Source organism: Amia ocellicauda, chromosome 17 (genome assembly GCF_036373705.1).
Source record: "Amia ocellicauda isolate fAmiCal2 chromosome 17, fAmiCal2.hap1, whole genome shotgun sequence".
Lineage (NCBI taxonomy): Eukaryota > Metazoa > Chordata > Actinopteri > Amiiformes > Amiidae > Amia > Amia ocellicauda.
The window spans coordinates 12,694,796-12,719,875 of NC_089866.1; the positions used below are offsets into that span (position 1 = coordinate 12,694,796).

At 41.8% G+C, this 25,080-nt stretch overlaps 2 protein-coding genes across 3 annotated transcripts in view; one reads left to right on the forward strand and one right to left on the reverse strand.

Moving 5' to 3' along the window:
- Positions 1-23,936, forward strand: part of slc5a10 (solute carrier family 5 member 10) — a 37,328-nt gene extending 13,392 nt beyond the window's left edge. The window contains exons 8-15 of one of the 2 annotated variants that reach the window (XM_066690381.1): positions 2,952-3,157; positions 4,351-4,486; positions 16,295-16,402; positions 16,732-16,882; positions 17,218-17,386; positions 21,583-21,798; positions 22,427-22,532; positions 23,171-23,936. In XM_066690381.1, coding sequence (XP_066546478.1) covers positions 2,952-3,157; positions 4,351-4,486; positions 16,295-16,402; positions 16,732-16,882; positions 17,218-17,386; positions 21,583-21,798; positions 22,427-22,532; positions 23,171-23,391 — 1,313 coding nt within the window. In that variant the 3' untranslated portion in view covers positions 23,392-23,936. The remainder of the gene's footprint in view (positions 1-2,951; positions 3,158-4,350; positions 4,487-16,294; positions 16,403-16,731; positions 16,883-17,217; positions 17,387-21,582; positions 21,799-22,426; positions 22,533-23,170) is intronic. The other variant, XM_066690382.1, reaches the window with a different exon arrangement.
- On the reverse strand, positions 604-15,427 carry LOC136713290 (protein FAM83G). Its single transcript, XM_066690380.1, has 5 exons — positions 14,007-15,427; positions 12,592-12,759; positions 6,832-6,956; positions 5,237-6,623; positions 604-3,931 (listed from the first exon to the last, which is right to left on the reverse strand). The coding sequence occupies exons 1-5, from the start codon at positions 14,457-14,459 to the stop codon at positions 3,542-3,544; spliced, it is 2,523 nt and encodes an 840-aa protein (XP_066546477.1). The 5' UTR covers positions 14,460-15,427; the 3' UTR covers positions 604-3,541.
- Positions 23,937-25,080: the final 1,144 nt, after the last annotated feature.

Below are 25,080 nucleotides of genomic sequence, written 5' to 3' on the forward strand. Positions count from 1 at the left end.
CAGTGTAAATTTAAGATTACTCAATTTATTAATCAGCCAGGTGGTCTGAGAAATAGATTAAAATAAAAGGCCACAATTAAACATTTATCCCAGGCTTGTCACTTTAAACTCTTCCACTGCTGTAACCAAAAAGGGAGACAAAATTGATCTCCCTCTCCTGCCACATAAAATGATGTGAGCACCAGGTAGCTTTAGGATCCACATTTCATTTAGAAGAAAAAAAATGTTTACTAATGCAAAATTATTATTGAACAGCCACTCTTCGGCTCAGATTGCACAATATTATCGTGCTTAAGCAAAACAATTAGTTGTGACCATAATTTCTGCACTTCTGAAGAGTCATTATTGAATAGGAGCAAGCCTAGTTGGGTCGGTTTTAAATGGAGATTTGAAATGCATTAAAACTAAACTGCTGAACACACGGTTTGATTACACAGAAGGAAAGCTAGATAAATAGATAAAATGCGATTCTCCACTTTCCTGCTCTAAACGCACACAAGGTGTTGTTGTTTATAACACTTGTGCAAAAAAAAAAAAAAGTGTTATATAACTCAGACATCAACAAAACTGAGACTTCCTGAACATACCAGAGAAGAAAGGATATCATTTTTTTTCACATTTATTTAATCCAACTTATATTAATATTTACAAATGGATATTAACACATTACAAAATATTTTAAGTTAAACTGTTCTATAGTTTAATGGATCTGCACCAACCCCAAAGCAGTGTAAACGGACTGTTGCCATGTGTCACTCTGGACCGAGAATGTTTACTGAGGTGTGTCGAGGTTTAGCAGCTTATCTGGGTCACAGGGTTGGGTAGGAGACACACCCTTTGTGCAAAGATAGAAAGAAAATCTCCAGTCGTGAAAATCAGACAGCGGAAAGCTTTAGACCCTCTGAATCTCACGTCTGGATCCGAATGACCTGATGAGCGAGTTTGCAGGCAAGAAACCACAAGGAGTTGAATCAAACCATTCCCCATGAAGTGGATTTAATAAATGATGATTAAATCAACTTACTGGCTTATAGAATATCCATTAAGATATTTTCTGCCTGATGCCTTTTCACCAAAAGCTTACATAAACAGACTTAAATAAACAAATGGTAGACAAATATTTATCACTGCTAATACCTAACTGAAATACATACAAAAGACAGGCTCTTTAAATTCCAAAAACTATTAAATGCATCAGAGTACATAATATATCCTGCTATTAATGAAGTTAGCCTTGATTTTTAGGGGATTTTAAATTACCAATGTCAATTGCAGAATGGACATGACGTCATCTTTTGGAGGGAGATTTTGGGTTAAGCTAGTAAGTCTCTATATCGCTTTCATAGGACTGACTTGATTTAAAACCAAACCACCTTTAAACACGAGGTTATGGACTGACAGCCAGGTTTTCACAAATGTATCACTATTTCCCAGGATCTTGCTGATGCATAGAGATCCTGTGGCAACATGCTTGTTCAGTGTGTGCCATACAGTCCAATCCAAATACTGTTCAACAGTATAAGGGAAAAGATGATAGGAGGGTTGTATTGACAAATCCTGGGTCCCATCCGAGAAACAACAAACTGTTGCCCATCAGCTGTAAGAGCAGGGGCTTAAGAGCAGTCTAGCCAGACCTGGGGTCACAAACACACTTGCAGTTAAATACATTTAAAACCAAAAGTTCACTTTTTAATTTCATCAGCTATTGACAGAATAAAATAAAATATATTTAAGATGTAAAATAATGGGAATACTACTCAATCATTTACAATGGCTATATTCGCCTGCATGACCCCTATTTATCAAGATGAGAGCTGCAAACCACACTTCAATATCAAGTGCCATGCCTTCAACTCCATTGCAATGGTTTTAAATCTTCTCACACTGCTTTCAAGTATTACGGTATCACAATTTGTAAAATAAGGCACATGTTTACATTTTTTTTTAGTAGTGAGGACATCACATTTGCATCTGCAGGAGCAAAAAATAAATAAATCACAATTTGAAATACATTTGATTTTACAATGCATTTGACCCCAATGTGGGTCTAACCAAATTAATTTATACCCCCATCGCAATGACCCTTTGGATTGCTTTTAAACAGTCAGGCAACAGGCTTCCAGAAGTTGGAAAGGCACAGTGTGATAAGAGATAGAAAAATACTGCTTAATCTGACAAATATCCAATAGCTGAACTGACACAATAGGAGAGGCACTTCCCAAAGCCTGCGTTTCAGCTTGTCGAGTTTCTCCGTCTTTTCTCCTCAAACACGTCAGCTTCTCTTGTAAACATAGCAGGCAGCTCCCCATGTATATGCGTATCTCCCTGTTATGTCTATTTATTTCGTATTTATTCAGAGCCGAGAGGCAGGCCATACTTATGTAAAGGATTTAGCTCTTCCATAATGAAATGACTCAGAAGATGAAGGGGGATTCTGATGCTTAATGAGTTATACATTAGGTGTTTCCCCATGTTCCACTGTGTCCATGTTATCCACTGTATGGGTAAACTAATTAGACCGGCAATTAGAACCACAAGGGGAAAATTGAAAGCTCTCAGTTCATCATGTGCAGTCTGTTTTTGCCTTGTATTTTCTTCCTGGGACAAAGTGCATTTGAGTGGGAATGAAGGACTGGAATATCAGGACTTAAACATGACGGAGAAGGCCAGCCATCTCTCCTAGCCCTTCCGAGGATTCACTGAAGAGGAAAAGATATTCAATAAGAAACACTCATTACCAATCACGAGTGAGGTTAGAAAAAGTGCACTGTAGAGAGGGAGGCAGAGAATGTTTAACATTTTGTTTATCAACGGTGACTCTGATGTGTGCAGGTCTCCCTTTAAGAAAAATAACCAAGCTCAGTATATCCATTTTGTAGTGTAAACGACAGATTCTCATGTAAGGTTATCGGCTTTTCCCAGTGTCATGTTCCGACCTTACTTGCTGGCAGCTTTTAACAGGATTGGTGGCTACCAGAACCTGGAGGAGGTCTACCTGAAGGCAATCCCCTCTAAGATCATCCCCAACACCACGTGCCATTTGCCCCGCGCTGACGCCATGCACCTGTTCCGTGACCCCGTGGCTGGTGACCTCCCCTGGACCGGCATGACGTTTGGTCTCACCATCCTCGCCACGTGGTACTGGTGCACCGATCAGGCAAGTGCCCACCCCTGCATGTTTGGTCACCTGACCTCCACACCTCCTCAACCCCCATCCACTAGGCTACAGCAGAGGTGGAGGAGGCGGGGAAGTGCAAATCAATCAACAGTAGTCTAAAAGAGACCATTTCAGACTTAATATTGTCTCTCTTCTCAACCAGTTATCCTTGAGTGAGGACAAGGTCAAAATACTGGCCTGGAAGAAAACCCCCCCACAAAAGCAGGGAATAACAAAAAACATGAAACATCCCTTAAAACGAGATTCAGCATCTGAAAGAAGAGATACCCTGTTCCTATGCATGAGGCGATTTGAGAAGTCCTCTTTTTTTTTTTTTTTTTTTTTTCTTCCTGGAGGGGGCTGGGTTACCACACAGTCTGGTTACTAGACAGCTTTGTGTCCTAGAGCAGTCTTTTTAGGAAGGGTGCCCATAGAGGCTGCAGGTAGCCTCCTCTGCAGGTGTTTGACCTGAGAGAGTTTTGCCAAGGAGATGCCAAAGGGAGTCTGGGAGCTGTTGACCAGTTGTTGCCTGTTGGGGGAGTTACGACCACTGGCTAATCTCCCTCGAGAGGTAGGGTAACTTGACTCAGCTTTGATATGGTTGAGGGCCTTGCTCTGCCAGTACTTGTGTCCCCCGATGACAGGCGCTGCAGTCTTGGTGGGCCGATGGTAGCTGCCAGGCTTGGCAATCACCACCCTCACCGGTCCCCGGCTTTGAGACTCCCGATCGGAGCGAATCGTGCTGACGGGAGATCTGGACATCACCTGATACAGCTGTGAAAGAGCAAGAGAGAAGACTTGTGTTGGTCACTGTGTGCATTGTGAAAAAGCAAAGCTTATATAGACACTAGGCATGGGGATACTGATGTTCTTCTGAGGTTTGAGGTCTAAAAGGGGCAATCATTTTAAGCTCTGTTCCCCAATTGATACTTTCTGTATAGTAGTTTATAGGCACATGTGTGATTTTGAAATTGAATGTGCAATTTTTTTAAATGCAAAATTATTCAGACTAAATAAATGCTGATCGAACATCCTTCCACCTGGTTCCCTCCTGGGATGACTGTACTTTCACTGGAAATGGAAGAGATAGTTCTGGACTCTCTGCATTGTGTGTGATTATAAAGCAACTACTGTGATTTTGTGAGGTCCTGTCTGGCAACTCTCAATAGTGACCAGACTTGTTTGTGTTACAGGTCATCGTCCAAAGGTCCCTGTCTGCCAAGAATCTCAGCCATGCCAAGGGAGCATCAATCCTGGCCAGTTACCTCAAGATGCTGCCCATGATCTTTATTATCCTGCCTGGGATGATAAGCAGAGCCCTCTACCCAGGTAACACCCTGAGCTGTCAAAGCCTATGTAACATGGTACTACCTCTACCGCCACCGGGCAACATATGTGCAAAGCCATTGTACACTGATAGGTGCTTTGCAGGAACGGACAAGGCAGCTGTGTGTACCTAGTGTAAACACGTTCACAACACGGCAAAACACTAAGAAATTACATTTAAGTAGGTTCATACTGACCTCTGATTAAGTAGTAGCTATGAATATCAATGTGCTGTATTCAGAAAACATTTCATTTACCACCCCTCATCCAACACCCAATAGTCCAAAACATTTAATTTGCTTTAAAAACATTTTTAGATAAGTGTCTTGAAAAATGTATGATTCAACATTTCTTCCTTATTAGGAAAAATAGGTATTAACTTTAAGTGGTGATCAATGTTTTATGAAAATGTTTGAATGAGCGGAGCATTTTGCTGTAGTATATAGCTTGATATACCTACAAGATTGTTTCATGATCCTGATCTATAAAATAATATAAGTTAAAATATCAGTTAGCATTAAACATATGGGGGAGATGTCATGTGAACCAACCTGCCTTCTGTCTCCCACTGTCCTGCGCAACATACTGCTGTCTGTGCATTACCGACTTAAACCAGTGTCATTATGCAGTTATTCCAAGGGTAATTATAAGCTATACCTTCTAAACAGTAATATTGCCAAAACCAAGTACACCCAGCATTTTATTTAGTTTGATTTGTTAATTAGGTCTGGAGTCATTCAATTGGAAACCTACCTTCTTGCCATCGGGGTAATATTGGCCCTGATAAGCCTGTTTCTGGTTTTTCTCCAGCACCTTGCGAATGTCCTCCAGGGCTTTGGTGTTCTGCACCTCCTTATTTTCTACCTGCTGCTTGGACTCTGGGCGCAGGTCAACCAGTGACTGGGAGAGCCGGGCCATGCAGTTGAGTGGGTCTGGGTGCCTGTGTTCCTCCAGGCGCCCCGATCCCATGTGCATGGAGTCCAAACCGTTGGCAATGAGCTCTATCCTCGACTCAATGTTCCCCGACTCATTGCACTCAAAATACTCCTCAGATGTCGAAGAGAGGTTTGACTCGATCTGGGGCATACCGGGAACCTCTTTGCAGTCCCTTATATTGCTATTCACATCAGTGACGGTTACTCCCACTCCATCTGTCTGCTTCACGGTGATTCGTGCATGATCCTGCATATTTGCACTGGCTGCGTCCAGATCATCTGTTTTCTCAATAGAGATGGGGTTCTGCAAGAGGCCCTGGCCATGAGCGGTGTGAGGCGTCGACAGGGTTTCCAGCTCTGTGATAGGCTTGTTAACGATGCTAATAACCTCTGGAGCTTTGCCGTCATTAATCACCAGCTGAACTGTTCTCGGCTTGGGTACAGGTGGGGTTGGTGCGTCTGCCTTTTCGTGGCCGTTCAGGGCAGCAGGTGACTGTTTCTGGGGCTGCGGGCTCTCTGCCGGCTTGTCCGGAGTGCTCTGGGGATGTGACGGCGAGGGCAGTTTCTCCAGCACGGTGGCAGTGCGGTCGAAGGAGGACTGCTTGTGCTGGCGAAGGGTTGCCTTCTCGGGAAGCTTGTCCTCGGCCAGGGCAAACGGTGTCTTGAAGCGGATGGCCTGCGAGGTCTCGAACAGCTCGGAGCGCATGAGGTGCGCCTGCATGGGCTTGTTGGAGTCTCGGATGTTGATGAAACCAATGACATCGCTGGGGGGGTCGGGTTCAGGCCAGATGGGCAGGTAGCTGATCATGTTGGCTCGCTCCAGGTGAATGAGCCCTGGGTGGAGAGGAGGGGGCTCTACTGGTTCCGGGTGAGCTTTGATTTTCTTCACAGGTAGGTTGTTGCCCATGTTTTTTACGCTGTTCTTCTCGGACGATGTCCCACTCCCCGTTTCCACGTTGCTGGAGGCAACTAGGGCGTATTTGGGGTTGATGAGTTTCCGTGCCACAGCAGCGGAGGGCGCAGGGGGAGGCACCACCTGTGGTAGGGGCTCGGGCTCGGGCTCCTCCTCCAGATTAATTTTGCTGAGGTTCACTCCAGTGGATATCAAGTAGAGCTCCTGGAACTGCTTGTCAAATGTCTCCGCAGCCTGGCCTGACAGCACAGTGATGACATTCCTGTCCAGCCTAGAGGCCGTCCAGGTAAAGCTATAACCAAAAAAAAAAAAGCAGCAGAGTTTTAATTTCCACCACACCTAGAGCTAGAATGTACACACCAGCAGAACTAAAGCAGGAATGAAGGCATTAAAATGGTGGTTAACAGTCAAGCAGAAACTTGCATTGGCAAAGTATGTTGTGCTCTTTACCAGTTAGTCTGTGCTGGTGTGCAATATCTTCCCCACCCTTCCATGCTTACCTGTAGGAGCCTGACATGGACCGGTCCCCGTCAACAAACATGAATTTCTGACTCAGCTGGCCGTGCACCTTCTTGGAGGAGCGAGTGTAAAACGCAGTCCCTCCGATGCTTCGCACTCGAAGGTTCTAAGTAAAAAAGAAATGCATACATAAAATATGTATTCTTTGTTTATTTAAATATATACATTTATTTTTTATGAATCTGAAAATGACAGTATGTTAACTCAGTCCACCATTATTATTATTATTTTTTTTTTTAAACTGGTTGAGCTATTCAAGGAGGACTCCCCTCATTTTCAGCCTCCCCCCCCAGTAAAAATGCTTGTATGGTCTTATTCTGATCAGTTTTATGCTGCATTTACACTGACAGGTTGGACCTAAAGTGACTTTGGTCCGACTGCCAGCAAGATTGTAATCGACATCCTGTATTGTGCTTACACTGCGGATGGACCCAAGCCATATGACTCAAGTGCGAACCTCCTAATTCTAATACGTGCTGGGAGACTTCATAAATTGCCTGCCACTAATGATGAGATTTCTCCTTCCCCAAAGACAGAGGTATACCAAAATAATACACTACATTTAATCCCAATCAGAAATGGCATCGGTGGCATTCGATCCTGGCAGTGCAAACGCTCGACCGGCTCAAGTCCAGGTATGCACTGCGGCTGCATTTGTTTTAAAGGCAGGCGGCAGACAAACACCCTTCGTTTCAGTGAAGCAGATAAGAGAACACTTCCCTTAAAATAGTTTAAATTTACACTAAGGCTTGTTATTTGATGTTAGCAAATAGATTATATTTTTATTTCAAATGCTTTGGATGTGAAAAAACATGCAAATATGTTGGTTTTACTAGTTAGACTAATTACGAGATACAAAGACAGTTTTTGATCTAGCTCTGTGTTCTAAAGGACTGATTTAATATATACATATAATTAAGTTTTGACTGACGTGCATGTGTGCATGCGAGGGCCCCTGAGGCTGCTTAGTTGGTCCTGATCAAATGTCAGTGTAGCTGCGACACCACTGATCCTGATCAAATGTTCCGATGAATTTAATCCAGATCAACAATGGCAATGTAAAAGCGCCTATTGTATATACCATGAGCCAACGAAAGCGGCAAAATAATGTATAAAAAAGGAGATAAAAGACAACAGATTGAAAACTGACCCAGGTCTACATTGTGGCCTAAACTTTGCTTTCAAAAGGTCATGTTTAAGGCAACAGTACCCTTCTTGCACACATTGACAACTATAAGTCATTTAAATCGAGAAGAAAATGAAATGATTTGGATGTAAATACAGACACAAACCTCCCTTGTGTGGAGTGTTTGAATATACCTCCATGAAATGTTTGAAATCAAATCAAATTAAATGAATTTGTAAAAACTAGATGCAGTATAAATGCAAATGTAAATGCAGTCCCTTAAAACAAATACATAAACATAAACTTTAAAGTATTTAGATAGTTGTATATGAATGTATCTGACAATCAAATTAACTCAAAAGCATATTTACCAAGGTTTTATTTGTAAAATTGTGAACAAAACAATGGTTTATAAGTTCTCTCCAAATACAACAGTTAATGATTAGAGAAATTAGTAATAGTTTTGTTGTTTTGTTTTCTTCTGCTTGGAGGAATTGCCTATAATGATGCAGAAATCATGGAGGCATTGCCTAGTGACACCCACATTGTGCGTGAGCTGCGTTAAGGCTGGCTGTGTTTACGCTGCGGTTAGGATGGCTCCAAGATGTTGCGCGGTCACCTCTCGGTAAGGCCGGTTTTATGTCGGATTTTAGGCTGGCTTAGGTTTAAATGTAGCGTTTGCATTCTAAGTCGTTGCAGAGCCATTTTAAGAACTGCCAGTTTAAACACAGTATTCGATTTTGCTGGTTCTGCTCTTTCAATATGTTGGATGAGTTTACGAGATTTTACATCAGACAGGTCTGTGTTTTCTACAGACAGATTAATCGGCTCTCTCAAGGTAAAAATAAAGAGCAGCATGTTTGTTTTATGCCTTGTTTATGTAGTAATGATTAAAGTTTGTTATGATTACTGAGCGATAGGCATAAAGTGTTTGTATACAAGGTAATTTGAAGTGCTAAAATACAGGTCACCAGTGACCTTTGAAAATGCCCTGTTATTTTTCAGTCTGTAGATAACAACGAGGGGGGGGTAGGGAGCCTTCATTTTTTTAACAAAATATTTCTGAGGATAAAGATCTCGTACTACAAAAATAAATCTGGGTCAACATTGTACCTTGTAGAAATTGCCAGGAAACCACAAAAGTACCAGGGTGGGTGGACTTTAGAATTGAGAATTTTCCTCTTTAGTTAAGCCCTCGAAACCGCTACACAACACATGCATTACACTGCCGGGGTGAAGAGGTCTGTGTGGTTTGCTATATCTAACTGCCATAGAAAACTGATAAACATTGTGTCAGTAGAAACTGTTGTGATTGCGTTTGTATTTCACTGCCTGTCTGCTAAAATGTTTGGTTAAGCAATAAAGTGGCTAGAGTCAGCACAGTCATTAACTAGGAGCTGTGATCAATGGACACATGACAATAGCTTACAGAGCAGAGATCTCGCCATAAAAAAACTAAACAAATTCTTTCGTGTTTTTTTTTTTTTTTTTTTGTCATCGCTGTATTGAAATCTGACTGGTCTATTCACCATGGCAAGAATTCAACTGTGTTTTCTGTGTTAGAGATGCAATCAGTGATAAAATCAGTGGTGTGTCCACTGCCAGGCTTGAGAGAAATTACAGACGCCTCTTTTCTCAACTTCGCCAAAACATTACCTTGAAAGCACAGACACATGACAATCGAGAAAGTTGACCGACATTTTTAGATATTTTTCCTTTATCATGATTTTTTTTTGTGTGTAAACACTATTGTATATTACCACAACTGCTGCTTATGAAAAAGCGAAAAAGAAAACCGGATAATCTGTTGGCGGCATTACAAATGGTTAAACCTGCAGTATAATTCCATTTGTCTACACCATTTATGATTCTTATCTGTCTATAAAGCAGTCAAGCTTTAAACACTAATGATGGGAGGAAGCAGGGAAATTGCCATGGAGCTAAGTTAGAAATGCAGTGGGTCATCCTGCCTGGTACTAGGGCCTGCTCTCCTACCCTGGCAATGGGACCAGTTCACCCTTGGCCCTTGGGATACATGATTGGGAGGGGGTACCCACAGTAAATTGTGTTTGAGAGTCTAAGCTGCTTTTGTCAATAGGCACATCATGCGTTGTCATGGGTATAATCTTAACCTGATATCAGTCTGTCACTATTTACAGATCTATATATGCATGTATATAATATATATGTACCAACATAAGGTATGTGCTGTATACACGGGACTGTGCAACTAAATCTTTCCTCGGGAGTGGATTCCCATTTGCCTTAAAAGCATTCCTGGAATGTGCCTCAGTGCCCCTGATCTGGGCTCAAATCTTCTGCAACAGAGGAAAGGGGGAGGCTTGATGTCTCTCAAAGGCTATAATTAGGGCCCTGTGTTTTATTTTCCAATTGTAACTCAACTGTTATGCCCTAGATGTTCCTGCAGCTGCCCCAGTTATAGTAATTGAATTCACAATTAAGAAATCATCAAATTGCACTTTGACGAATTTGAAAAATATAAACTTATTTCACGATTAGTCTAAATGGTAATTTAATAAATTGATGCGTTAAATGAAACTGAAACCTAAACATGGATTCAAAAACATTGCAATCAAAAAGCATTTAATTGAGCGAACGCACACAATATAGCCTACATCTGGTATTCTTTACACCCATGGGTATAATTTATTTAAACTTATTATAACTTGCAATTTACCTTTAGACCACACTCAAAAGTAAACAATGATGTTTATCACCAGGAAAAAAATTAAATAAAATGAAAGGCTGAGATTGACAGCTATTAAACGGCCTCCTCCAGTAAAAACATAAGGGAAAGAAAGTTATGAAAGCTGAAGAGAAGTTATTTGTGTTTTGACAGAGGCATTTGATTTATCTAATATTCCCCTGGGGATTAAAAGAAAATAAAAAAGATAATCCTAAACTACATGAATTTCTGAACAAACATAATAAATGTAGGAGCAATTTCTACAGCAGGTCAACTAAAAGGGTACATCTACACCAAACTGCTGATTTGCACACTGCACAACTGGTAAAGATGTCTGATGTACCTAGTTACTGACGAGTCACAGATGCAAAAGATCAGTGTGTTTTGCATATTTCGTTTGTTCTCCAAGGTCTGTCGAATTCCTACTAACTGAAAGTAATATTAGCCATCGGTGGCACAGGGCATTGTGAAACGTTAACATGAATGTGACTGGATTGGTCTCCGATAATGCCAGTCACATGGCATACAATTAACTTCTTCAAAGTTTACCGCCAAATTCAATACATTTAACATGTAATGCACAGACATGCAAGCTGGTTGCAACTATTAATATTTATTTATTAATTGCCCAAGCAAAAAAACTAAATTTAAAAGACTACCTGACAGAAGCAATTTAAGAAGAACGCTGTACATTACCCATAAATTTGCCACCTGAGACAAAACTGCATAACTGGGGGACTGGTATTCTGCTGCTGAATATCATTCCAAATACAACCCTTTTCACACAGGATGTGTAAAGTTAAAACTGTATGTTCAACAACCTACTGACATTGCTTAGGTGTGAAAAGTTCAAACTTTGTTTGCATGAAAGCTGAAGAATAATTTACCAATTTAACACGAAAGTCTAAAAGTTGCTAGCAATTCTGTAGATGCTGAAAGAAGCGTGTCTTCTAATGGCTAAGTTCTTACAGAACATCAATCTTTGACAGGAAACAGGGTTAACCAACTGATGCTTGAATATAATGCACAAGACATTTTCTTTCATAAAACTAAATTACAATGAATGTGGTGCTTGCAAACAAGCTTGCATTATTATTATGCTTCATCTTTGTAATATATGTTACAGCATTGATGTTATGAGCAATATTTTATATAAATTGTTCCAGGAGTCAGTGTTGTTTTTTGTAACTTTTGTTGACAAATTGTGTTCCTACTAGTAAACTTAAACATTTAAATGATGGATTTACATATTGAATAAGACTTAAGACTTAATAAAGGGCTGCATGTCCTTTTAAATAAATGTCCGTAGCTGTTGCAGCAATGCGCCCTAATAAAAAGACTAATGGGGATGTTTAATGGAATCGTGAGATTATCCATCAGTAAGTGGTTTAATGATGCAGACCACATGGCCACCTAGCGTGGGGAAGGAATGCAGTGCAGCCTTGGAAAGTGGGCCACAAAACTCGGGCCCTAGCTCTCAGGGAACATGGTGGGAGATCTTGGTAAACATCCTATTTGAACACTTTATGATTGTATTAAATGGACATTTTACCCTAGAGTGATAATTCTGTACTGTATTTTGACTACTGCGAGAAATCTTACACTGACATCAGATGTCCATAAGCGGTGCAGAGCCCTAGTCACACTGCATGGAAGGCTGGGTTTCTGAAGGCAGGGATGTCTGAATAATATATGCTGTCATCAGCCTTCAGCATCAACAAATGTCACCTGAAAATGTCCCTATATTTACTTCTCTGTGACAGCCTAATTTTTCATACCTGCTTGCCCCCTTTTTATGAAAATGAATCAATACACAGTTGACTGAAATAGATATTTTCATCTCCATCTGTGATGAGAATCGGGTATTTTGATCAATTGTTGCATCGCTTCGGTAACTTTGAGCCTTACCTTAAGGTGTCCTTTGTGCATCCCCGCCCTCTCGCACATGTCCAGAAAGTGCCGAATCCCAGTGGCCTCTAGGATGATGTATACTGGCACCCTCCTCTTAAAACTGGCATCCAGAAGGTCTTTAAAAATATCCACATCCGTGAAGATGTCCATCACAACGGCGATTACCTGTCAAGACCAGAGAAACAACAGGCCTGCCTTAGACTGTGGTTGTCAATGCTCTATTCAACAAAGTTCAATGTCCCCATCTGTGGAAAATCTAAAGTCAAAAAATCTAAAGTTTGTTATTTGTGGCTGGATTTTAGCAAAAATCAAACTTGGTTACTATTTAGCCCTTTAGATGTCTGAACAGACTAAGAAACTGCTATAAAAGCCAAACTGTGAGAATCTGAAATGATGCGACTCCTAGCTGATCCAGTAAATGTCCATGAATGGAGAATTAGTCATGTTTTAATAATATATATACATTATTTTTTCTGCTAATATTTTTTTATTTCGACTGATGACTAAGTAGTTCATCACTGTGCCGAGTCACATTTGTCAGACTGAGTCAGACAATAGCCTGAGGAGCAGGCTGAGGTTCATAGCAAAGACAATGTCCTGTGTTACACGTCTGCGGTAGGAAAAATCCAAAAGGGAAAGGGTTAATAGAACCCATGTGTCATGGGGGAAGAAAAAAAAAATTAAACCTGAAGATGAATGTACTTATTTAATGTATGTCATGAAATCTACACATCTTTCACTCAGCAAAAGGGCATTTTGGGATTGTATTACAGACGTAAAAAAAAAAAAAAAAAATTATATTCACTTTTTAAATCCTATTGGCTGGAATAGGAATCTGGAAACTACATCTGACAGAAAGAGAAATCTATTATTTCATCGGCCTCTAGTTACTTATGTAAGTTTATTATGCATAAGTGTCTGGGTAGAATAGATATGAACTTTGCCTGCTGAAATATGCATTTAATTGGCACAGCTCAAGGTATACATCCCTCTGTGTATGCGTAGCAACAAGAAGGCAATGCAGTACAGTAATGTGAGGAAGTATACAATAAGTACTTCCCACAGTGAACATCAGGGGAAATGGAAAATTCTGTTGATAATGAGTTTCCAGATATTTTGGAAGAAATAGCAAAAATAAAACATAAAAATGGCTGATATGGTATAGTATTGTATTTCAGTTTTTGTGGAAATGTGACATAAGGTGGACTACACACAGACAGTGTAACAACTCTGCCAGTGAAGCTTCTCCCTGTATGATCAGCAGACTGTACATTGTGTGATGTTTCTACTAATACTATTAATCACAGTTGTTATGATAATATATACAGCGATGGCTTCAATTGGTCTGCTTTGCCCTGGCTTGCCCGCCTTACTGGGTCATTATATAACATCTGTCCGAGATACACACACACCTTGGACGCCTGGACGATCATCTTCCTGACCACCTCTTTGATGTGCGTCTGCCCCTCCATGGGCGGCTGCGTGTACACGTAGGCCCGCGTCACCCCCCGGTACGACGCGCAGTCCGGCCAGCCCATGTCCAGCTCCGGGCAGGTGATGTCCGAGAGGTCCGGCCAGTACTGCAGCGAGACCGACTCCCCCGCGTCCGGCCCCGCGTCCGTGGCGCTGTGGGAGCCCGGCTCGTACCGCTCCACATTGCGGGCCAACACCTCCAGCTCCGGCTGGGACAGAAACGGGCGCACTTTGTGTTTGTCGATGACTTTAAGGAACAGGTCTGGGCCGCCGGTGAGGAGAGCCTCCAGGGCCAGCCTCTGCTCCTCGCTGTAGAAGAACTCGGGCTTGGTCTCATTCGTGCGCAGGTTGACATGGTGCTCATCCAAGCACTGGACCTGGGACAGAGCCATTGCACGGCACTTCACAACTCCTGCAGTCTGCGTCGAAACAGGCGGCTCTTGTGTGGCTATAATAAAACACAACTCGACCGAAGAGACGTTAAAGAGGGACGCCGGTTCCAGAGACGTTTAAACCGCAAAACAAAGGAGCGGGCTTCAGCGTGTCCCCTTTTCCTGCCGTCCGATACACAACTTGACAAATACATACAAAACAGGAAAAAAGGCGGTGTAAATATGCCGGCTGTGTGTTTCCGATCAATTCATCGTGACTTTTCCAGTTCTGCGTGTCCAGTTAGTGCTCGACCATCCGCCTCCTGTCCTCCCGGCGCGGCTTGTGTCCCGCATGACGGCGCTCAGGTGGAACTGGATCAGCGCGTCTCCTGCGGGAGTCTGCGGCCCCGCCTCCAGCCACACCCCGGTCACATGACCAGGGAGACATTCCCCATTCCTGAACCCACGCCTGTCCCTGCCCGGGCCGCCGGGCATCCAGGCGCAGGAAGGTGATTCATCCAGCAGCGCTGTGCGGGCTCGTCTGACTGCATTACCTTTGCAACATCTCACTGGAAATAGGTCAATCGACCCAAGTGTTGTACTAGTCAAACGTCGAGAAAGAAATGCTTAAAACTGGATACCTAAAATGTATCATTTCCATGATGAGTTGGTTGCTTCCCCCCACATTCCTTACAGCAACTACAATCTAAAATATTCGACTTGGAATGTTAATACAAATGTATAATAATAATTAAGCAAGAAAACAACAACATATTTTTGAAGTCTTTTTTTATCCTGGCTTTTGATGATAGAACTTTTTAAATACAGTTTAATCTCCCAAATACTCCTGAGTGGTGTTCTGGTATTTATAATAAGAAAAGATTCCCATTGAGTAACATTCTCCAAGACAAAACCGTGGAATGAACGCCACCCATTTCAGTATGCATTCCTGCAGTTATTGTATTTTTTGGCTAAAGGATACAATCAACGACACCCAGTTAAAAGACCATCCACTGGAAAGTAATGTATCACTATAGAAAACGGTAAACTGGTTTGGACTCAAAGTGAAACTGCTCATCTGGACTTTGAACTTTAACCTCCTTACACAGAAATATCCAGTAGTGGAAGGGGGGAGTGTCTAGACAGCTGTATTGTGACAGTCAATTCTGTTTTCATAGTAGCTGAAACTGTGTCTGTTGGGGGAGAATATAGAAAAATGCAAGGAACCCAGACAGTAACTCTAGCATTATTTGATTGTTAATTGATTGTGTACCCAGTGCAAAACCCTGGCTTATGTTTATGAATGAACATATATTTGATAAACATATATATAAACAGATATTGGAAATTACTTTTGTTTTCTCACACTCCAGAAAAGGTTTAATGATTGGTTTCATCATTCATTAATTTCAGTATCAGAAATAGGCCAGACTCCTGTTCTGAAGCATTATTGAAACTGTTTGAAACACTAACAATGACATTAGTACAGAATACTTTAAATAGTTACTATTGTAGTATTAGTAGTAATAACAATATACATATTTGTTAAATTATGTAAAGGTTTCCAGTTCTGTTTGGCTTTGCATGGTTCTGCTCACGGATTACAGCTTTGTGTGACCATTGCTCTCATGCCTGACAATATCTTTATCCAGGGGTTTCAGTCCTGTTCCTAGATTACTTCAATTTCACTTTCGATTCAGTAATTGAGAGTTCAATTAGAAAAACATATAGCCAAAGACAGTGGGGTTTTTCAGACATCTGTAAGAACTTTGCTAATGACCAGAACTGCAATATAATTCATACCACGATATCTAGCTGTACAGTAGAATAATAACAAGCCCAGCGGTGTGTTCCAGATTCAGTGGGATGTGTGGATCCAGAGGAGTGTGTCAAGGTGTGTGGTGCGGAAGTGGGCTGCTCTAACATCGCCTTCCCCAAGCTGGTCATCGAGCTGTTGCCAAGTGGTACGTTTTTCTTCTGCTCCCCCTTGTCCACAGTGGGTAACTATTTTTATGCAATATACCAAAAAGATTAGGTAAGGCTATAATGAATTTGTGGCCAGGCTTAAATGATTTAACTCAGCTATGGAATACTGAGATTAAATATGTTTGACCATATGTTTACAGCTTTGCAGAAGACTGGCGTACTTGCATTTGTCCCTGATAATGTTCTGTTCTGTCCTCTTATCTGTGGGCTTTTGTGGTCAGTATTTGTGATGGAGGTGCCCTTTCCTGTCTCACTGCTATTTCCCTTCTTCCACTGTGTCTAACTGCCCCTCACCTCCCTTGGTCAGGTCTTCGGGGGCTAATGATCGCCGTGATGATGGCTGCCCTCATGTCCTCCCTCACCTCCATCTTCAACAGCAGCAGCACGCTCTTCACCATGGACATCTGGAAGAAGTTCCGCAGCCACGCCAGCGAGAAGGAGCTGCTGCTCGTGGGCAGGTGGGTGTGACTGCGTTACCTATGGGCCACAGTTGGGTATGACACCGATTGGAACCAGTGCTGTCTGGATTATGGGGCTGTCCTCCAGCTTTTACTGATTGACACTCTCAGATGCTCTAAATTGGAGAGAGCTGCCAAGACGTGTATTTTGAAATGCAATGTCTGGGATCCAGCAAGAAATATCGGCATGGAATCCTGAGATCAGTAAGGCACTGGTCAACAATGAGCAAGACAGGCTGTGTTGTAACCTGGCTTGTGTTTAAATGTTCAGTGGTTTGCTCTGCGGCTCAGTGGTTCACAGTGCAGTGTGCTGAACCCCGATTGTGGTGTTGCAGGATTGTCACGGTCATCCTGGTGGCCATCAGCGTTGTGTGGATCCCCATTCTGCAGAGTGCCAACAGCGGCCAGCTCTATGTGTACATCCAGTCTGTCACCAGCTACCTAGCGCCACCCGTCACTGCCATCTTCGTTCTAGCTGTCTTCTGGAGGAGGACCAATGAAGCCGTGAGTGTGACATCTCAGTACTGGTTAAATCCACCAGTTTCGTGGAAACAAAGACAGAGGCACTGAAAAAAAGATACATCGTGACATCAATGTAGTCAGTGAATTTCTGTTAGTGAAAGGGTTGTAAGTAGACGTTAAGCAGAGGGATTGTCAAGGTAGCTCTTTATGTTTTAACTTACTTTTGTAATGTTTTTGTCTGTGGTTGTCATCTCTTCACATTGTCTATAAATGCTTCCCAGTTTATGATTCTCTGCAGCGGAATGGTCTCGCCCTGTGACGTCTCTAGGTGGTAGGGAGAGTACACTGTGTCTTCCTGAGTGTAATTGAAGACACAGTCATTAATCATTTGTCTTGGGTAAACAAAAAAAGGTGCTGTGTATAGTTTTAGCTCCCTTTCTGTTATCCACTCATAGTAGCTCTTTTAGCTCAAAGTGTTGGTTCTAGTCTGAAAACCTGCTGTCTTCATAATATACTTATTTCTAAAGCTCTATGGGGAGGGTGCAAGATTTGTTCTGCATTTGTTTATCTCAGCAGAAAAATGTAAAGATTCAAATGATAAAATGTAGCAAGAGGAAAGAAATTCAGTGAAAGAATTTCCTGGAAGAATAAGAGTTTTTTTTTTTTTCTTGCAATGCAGCCCTACTGGTTCTTTTCCTGTAACTTTCTACAGACGGTGTTAATAAGAGGAAAGTGGTATGTGCCTTTGCAAATCTTTTGAAAGCGTAAGCAGGCAATGACTCACATTTTGGTATGAATAATGCAATGTGTACAGAGTGTAGCCACCAGTTAGGCTATTGATTCCACAATGGACTGTGACATTTGATTTCTTTACACCGAGCACACACACACGTAGGCAGCTAAAGAAACCATGTTGTCATACACAATTTACTTATGCCTCCTGTACTGGCTTTGGGATTGTATACAGGATTGGTACCTCATGACAACTATCTAGCAGTTTCCAACAAGAAAACACACAGAACAGAAAACAAGTATTAAGCTTGCAATGACATGTTTCCACAACTTCAGGTGAATAGGAAGGGCTGTTACTAAATGTTGTAAAACTGTGTCCCATTGCTTACTGCAAATCCCCTTCTCATATTGAACCTGACAATGTAAACCTTTCACTGAACTCTCACTGTGCTATTTTGTGAGAACGTTTGGTGAATCCTGCTGTGTATGCTTTCACCGTGCCTTTTACAAAGATCCTGTATGATTTGATAACTGGGTCTTCCTGCTTTGATCTGTGAGACAGGGCCATATATGTCACCTCCAAATTTTGTTCATAGTCATGAATGACCACCCTTTGGGATACAAAGAGTTTTGGTTGAATGAACATGTGTGGCTACAGTCATAAGGTGACACTGGCTTGAATGGGGGGAAATAATAAAAGTATATTAAAAAAAACAGTTTGATTATGAAATGTTTCATAATAACCTTCGGGGTTTGAACAAGAGCACATACTTTATCAGTGTAGAATCATGTCTTCCTCGGTTTAATTTGTTCTGACAACAATCTACTACATATTACAATTTTCTTTTGCAAAAATAAAAACAAAATAAATGTTGACTTTTTGAGCTCACCTGGAAAAGAGAAGCTGTAGATAGAAGCAAATGGAAAATCTTGGTGGGGTCTTCATCCAGCTTTGTTATATTTATTTTTATTAAGTTATACTTTTCAATTGACCTTTACACCCAGAGGGGAGACTGGTAGGATGCCAGGGTAGCTCTCACTGATAATACTGCACAAGTCACAGATGCCCAGTAAGTCAAAGGAGTTTTGCCAAAGCCAACCAACACATGGGCGACAATCTGTGACAAGCCTGGTCCCAGTGGTCTATGGTCCAAGTTGAGAGCAACTATGGCTAAAATGCTGACGAGCCCCCTGGGAAAATAGGGTGTTTTTGTTCCTGCTTAAATAAATAATTACATTAATTAATTTAATTCACGGTTGAGGGGCAATGGAATCCACAAGTTACTGCAGCCACTGGAGGGTGGGGTTGTTCCCCCTGACTGTAATATGCCATGGGATGAGGAGATTCTCCACACTTCATTAAATTTCATTCCACCATTGGCTAGGCCTAATAGATTTTTTGTTTCTACTTTGAAGAAGTGTTTAATTATTTATTCCCCTTCCTAAAGTAGCAACATCCTGTTTTAATAAAGAACAGGGACCTAGATACATCCTTCTGGTGTTCCTCTTCAGCCTCCATTGCACGCACCCTGGAGAAGCCATGTTCACCAATTATTCTGTATTCCCTTATTTTTATGTCATACTTGTTGTAATTACAACTACTGAGATGGCTGGAAAAAAAAAGAATGCTAAGCGTTTCCTCCCTGCTGCTGCTTTGAAAAAAACACACACAAAAAAACGAATTGCTTCCCTAGAGGATATGAGCTGTGTGTCAGAAACAGGTTTATTTATTGCTGTGGTTGACCTGCAGCTGCAGCTCTCAGTGTCTGCTATTTGCACTGATCACACTATGCTGCCATCAGTCAACACGCGCTGCCCTCCTGCATTACGTCAGTGTCTGCCACACCTGGTGTTGAGCATCCACACAATGCTCTAGCCAAGCCGACAGCAGGCAGGGTTAAACACGGGGAGGAGAGATCAAGGAATGGCACCGATACCTTAAGGTGACGTGGGTCCATGGTCTCCAGAGAGCAGCTACTGTTTCACAGAAAGACATTAACATTTTAAATCCACTTTACACCATTGTATAGTTGCTTAATAATTACCCTGCACAGCAATACAAAATATAGCATTATAATTATAAACAAGTCTGCATTTGAATTACTTAATGTTTTTGTGGTGTAAACATCTCTGTTTATCCACTGTCAGTTAATAGTAATAAGGATCAGCCGGCTTCTTTGAATCTGATCAGCGCCAACAATCGTGCAATAACAAATGTGCACATTTAATTGGTAATTTCTCCCAGTTTAAAGGTGATTTTTTAAATCCCGGAAAAGTGTCCTGGTGACTATGAAGTATTATGGGATGCTGTCCATGTGTAGCTTCTTTCTAGTGCTGCTAAAGTGGGTAACTGAGGGCATTGATCAGCTGTTTTTAGCGGCTGTGTTCTTATGTTATCTTCAGTGGGAAGCTTGTTCATAAGGCTGCAGCACTCAGCGGCTGCCAGGGGAAAAAAGCTGCACAAAATACTCCAGCACTGTGAAGGGTTTCATATTCCCCTCGTCTTGGAGGAGGTCGGCCTATTTGCAGACTGAGTGTGGCACAGACTTACAATTATATTTCAGAATGGCTGTTTTGGCAGACTTGTACAGATTACATTCCTCTAAGCACAAATATGAGAAACATCGCGCCTGGCTGACTGGCACGCAAGTTCTTTGAAGATTTAGAGGTATTTCTGGGACTGCCATACACAGAGTCACAGGCTCAAAACCCTGCTCCTTTATGGGCCTTGTATAAACCTGGGGGTGATGATTAGCTTAGTGCCTATTGATGGTTCCTGTACGTGATATAGGTTTCTGTATTCAAGAAATACAAGTGTGGTGTGGGGCAGTATGCTCTGGGGAGATGTACATCTTACCAGCCAAAGGAAAAATGCAATCTATTGTGTCTATACAAATCTAAATCAACTATAGAAAGGCACTACTGTCCAAAAATGTGTTCGTAAAAAATGCATAAAAAAATACAGAATATATACACATTGTGGAGACATACTTATGTGTCTGTTTAGATATCCCGCATTTCATCTCAAGACCTCTCTCTTTCTCTCTGAAATGGCAGTTCAGCTCCAATTAATTAAATTCAGTTCAATTCAGAACAGTTTAATGGAGCATGACAAGGTTTTTCAAGCTTTGCCTACATGTTTACTCTCATGGACTGTGCACCTGAACAATGCAAAGAGAAATACACTTGTATTTTACACTTCTTCTGGATAAACGATTAAGGTCATGCATTCACGCCCTTCATTTGAAAACGTGCCATTCAGTATTTTATTTACGTAAAAACACATTTGTTAATTAAAAGTATAATTATGTATCAGTGTTGTCTTGTCCAATGCGGGTTCAGCCCAGAGAAACCTCCATACTCTAGCTGTTGGAGCAGGCAGGGTGTGTGTATAAAGGTTGTGAATACTTAGAACTGTATGTACATATTCACAGACATGCATGTATATATATATATCGCTCTCCTCCCCCTCTCTCTCTCTCTCTCTCTCTCTCTCTCTTCCTCAGGGGGCATTCTGGGGGCTGATGGTTGGGCTGGCGGCAGGTCTGACCCGTATGATCATGGAGTTTGCATACCCCCCCCCCCGCTGCGGCATGCTGGACCCTCGGCCCTCTGTGCTCAGCAGTGTCCACTACCTGCACTTCGCCATATTGCTGTGTGCCCTGACCAGTGGGGTGGTAGTGCTGATCAGCCTGCTCACTGAACCCCCCTCCGCGGAGCAGGTTGGTGCCCTCACCCTGAGCCTGGGGGAGTCAGTGTTAGAACATAAGAAAGTTTACAAACAAAAGGAGGCCATTCGACCCATAGTGCTCGTTTGGTATTGTAGGGTCTGAATGATGGTGGGCGACACGGAAACTGTAAATCAGATGTGTTTGAGAATGAAACACGCCCGTAGCCAAGAGAATAAGCTTTCAAACGATGTGCACATTGTAGGAATACAGTGTAACCTCTATGCACAGGAGCTGCATGTAACACTGCCAAATAATGCTTAAGAGGGTATAGTAACACAGTATATAACTCTGAAATGTACATTATTTTTCAGTTTTTGGTAACCTAAACTTTTTTGTTAACCTCTGGCTGTTTACCGCTTACCTTTGTATGATTTCAGGTTATTCACTGGACCTTAAAATTTCAATAAAAACTGGAAAAATTGGGGTGTTCTAAAACTTTTGACTGGTAGTGTACATGCAGAGTAAATCTGTCAAATTATCTTGCCAGTGTACTGAGGCATACTTTCAAAAGGGTGTACACTTGGAGGTGGGCTCAATATTTATGCCCTGAGACAGGTGACATTAGGGGGTTAGCTTCCTCTTTTTGAATTGGCTCTGAGAACAGTTGATTTGGTTTCAGATCAAAAACCTGACGTGGTGGACCCTGACCCAGGAGAAGCCCGACCCCGATATCCCCCTGCAGAAAGTGTCTCCTGTGGAAGAGTCGACAGAACAAACACCAAACAGTACGAGCGCTCTTTAATTCCCCATTCCTACATCCATTGTATGCAATAATCTGTATTTGAAAGCCTCATCCTTTGTTTGTACAAAACCTGTCAGGATCTCTACTTCAGCGGTGTTTACTATCCTGGCAATTGACAGTGCCTTAAGACTGCCAATGTGAGAGGATTTAATGGTACGTTATGCGTGGGGTGGTGCTGTGTGGTTTGTTACAATCCAGGTGTGTATGAATGATGGGAGGGGGGTTGGTATTTGCACAGCATACATTTAAAAATAGAAAAGGAAATGGTAACCCTTAGCTTACCACCTGTGTTATGATTCGAGATGAGCAAGTCTACTTTTTATAAATAAGTTTCCCTGGCAATATGTGCTGCAGTTATATCATGGTTGGTTTTCATTGATTTTCATTCTCGTGCATCTCAGTTGTGTCTCAGATGTGATCCTGTCCAGACTGATGCCTAATGCATGCTGCCCTGTAGATAAATCTGCAACCCCAGTGGTTTCTCCATCAATTGCTTTCCCTTGGGGGGCTATTTTCCTCCAATGCACCACCTTCCAAACCCCCCAAATTTAGAAATTCAAATTCTCCCTTACGCTTCGTGTTGCGTCATCATGCTGGTGTCTGTTGGTGTTTTTCTCCGAGGTGGGGAGACGGAACGGCGTGGGACATGTGGGCGGGGGATGGGTGGCGGCAGCAGCAGCCGCAGGACGTTTTGTGGCTCTCAGTCTAACCAAGCCGCAGCAGCCCCCAACCCCCCTGTCATCCACAGCATCAGGGAAAACCCATTCTGGGCCCGGTTCTGCTGCATCAATGCCATCATCCTCCTGTGCATCAACATCTTCTTCTACGCCTACTTTGCCTAGCCAGGAGAGAGGGTACCTGTGGTGGCTGCTTTTTATTCTCCAAGGAGCCGGAGCACCGTGTCTTTGGGCTGTCTGATTGGCCGATTGACTGCCATGGTACTGTTGTGGGATAGCCTTATTCTTATTGTACAAACAATCAACTAATCAGCTGTCTCCAGCCCAGACACCACTGGTCTCCATCCCTGATCCTGGGGAACATCAGTATCAGTTTGTTTTATGTGTCATAATTTATCGCCAAATATAAAAAGACTGAAGATACATGATCAAATGCATATGGTCACTTGTTCAGTTAAGGGAACTCTAGTTTTTGACAGGCAAATATTATTCAATGTATTTTTCCCTAAAGAAAATGAACTAAAACACCTGCTTCACTGATCACAATTCAGTGTCTATGTCTAGAAATGGATGATTTAATGGTTACCTATGAAGCCTGCTGTATTGGGGCTCTCCAGGATAAGGGCTAGAGACCACTGTACAATAACTGGGGCAGGACCACAGTGTTACCTCGTTTTACATGTCCTTGTAAGTAAAATGTATGTAAAACATCTTATGGATTTTATTATTGTAGTTTTTATTACATTACCTCCTGGAGTTTCCACAACGTTATTTTATTCATGTTATTACAATGTTGCCATAATGTTAGGTGGTAAGTATGGGTGCTCTGAGTTAATATGAAGTACTGATTAAAACATGCTGAATAATTGCATAATTGGAGCCAAAGCCCTTCAGGTTATAGAAACGGCTGCTTCTTCTTCACTAGTTTTAGAAGAAACTGTGGATTGAAGTCCAGAGAAATGCAGTGGTTTCAGAGGAGGGAGTATTACTTTTTAAAACATAGAACTCAAGACAAAACAGGACACAGCCAAAGTCTTTCATCATGATGACTGTTTACACAGAGGAAATGTTTTGAAATGTATGAATTGCTCTCACACACCTACCAGTTTGTCTTGGGGAAAACAGTCAGAGGGAGGGGAAATATGACAAGAAATACATATATCTACACAGGGAAACTGCAAGGTCAACACATCCACCACCTCTGTCTGTGCAATGTCACTCACAACACAGATGCACACTGTCATCACATCATATTTGGAAGTGTAATTCCTTCAGAAATGACTTTTTGTAAAACTACAATGCAGATTCCAAGAGAGCCTATTCCAGTTGGACTTGATTTTGTTTTTAAGGTGTTAAGAAAGAGAGGTGTGTGATTTTGTTCATTAATCTCTAATTCAGAGAACCAGGTGAAAGTGCTCAGGATTTATTTGAACACTGCATCGATATATTCCCAGTAAAGTAGTAGACTAGAACTTACACTGCGAAGTAAAATAATTATAAACCTTTATACTGTCAACTTTAAAATGCCACAATATATGAACTATGCACTTATCTCACTCATTTGAAAACCAAATAAGGACCCCACCTTGTGCTCAAGCTATGTCCTTTATCATTATGTAACATAGACACAAATGATTTGCATTGCACTACCCCAAAAGAAAGCATTCCACAGAGTTAGTTGGCCATATTTGTTTCTAACTCTAAAACAATTTGAATTGGTTGAAACCTTTCCATTTGTTCCGTTTTATAAAGTTATCAGAACCATTTCAGGTATTAACAGGGACTAGGTAAGGCTCCCATTATCCCCTCTTTGTTTTATCGTTTCAAGTACAGTATCTTTTTAAGACGGACCCA

Coding starts and splice junctions, on each gene's coding strand:
- LOC136713290 (XM_066690380.1), bottom strand. CDS start 14,459: ATGGCTCTGTCCCAGGTCCAGTGCTTGGATGAGCACCATGTCAACCTG. Junction 6,957..12,591: donor TGCACAAAGGACACCTTAAG/GTAAGGCTCAAA, acceptor TTTTTTACTTAG/AACCTTCGAGTGCGAAGCAT. Junction 3,932..5,236: donor ATTACCCCGATGGCAAGAAG/GTAGGTTTCCAA, acceptor GCTCTTTCACAG/CTGTATCAGGTGATGTCCAG.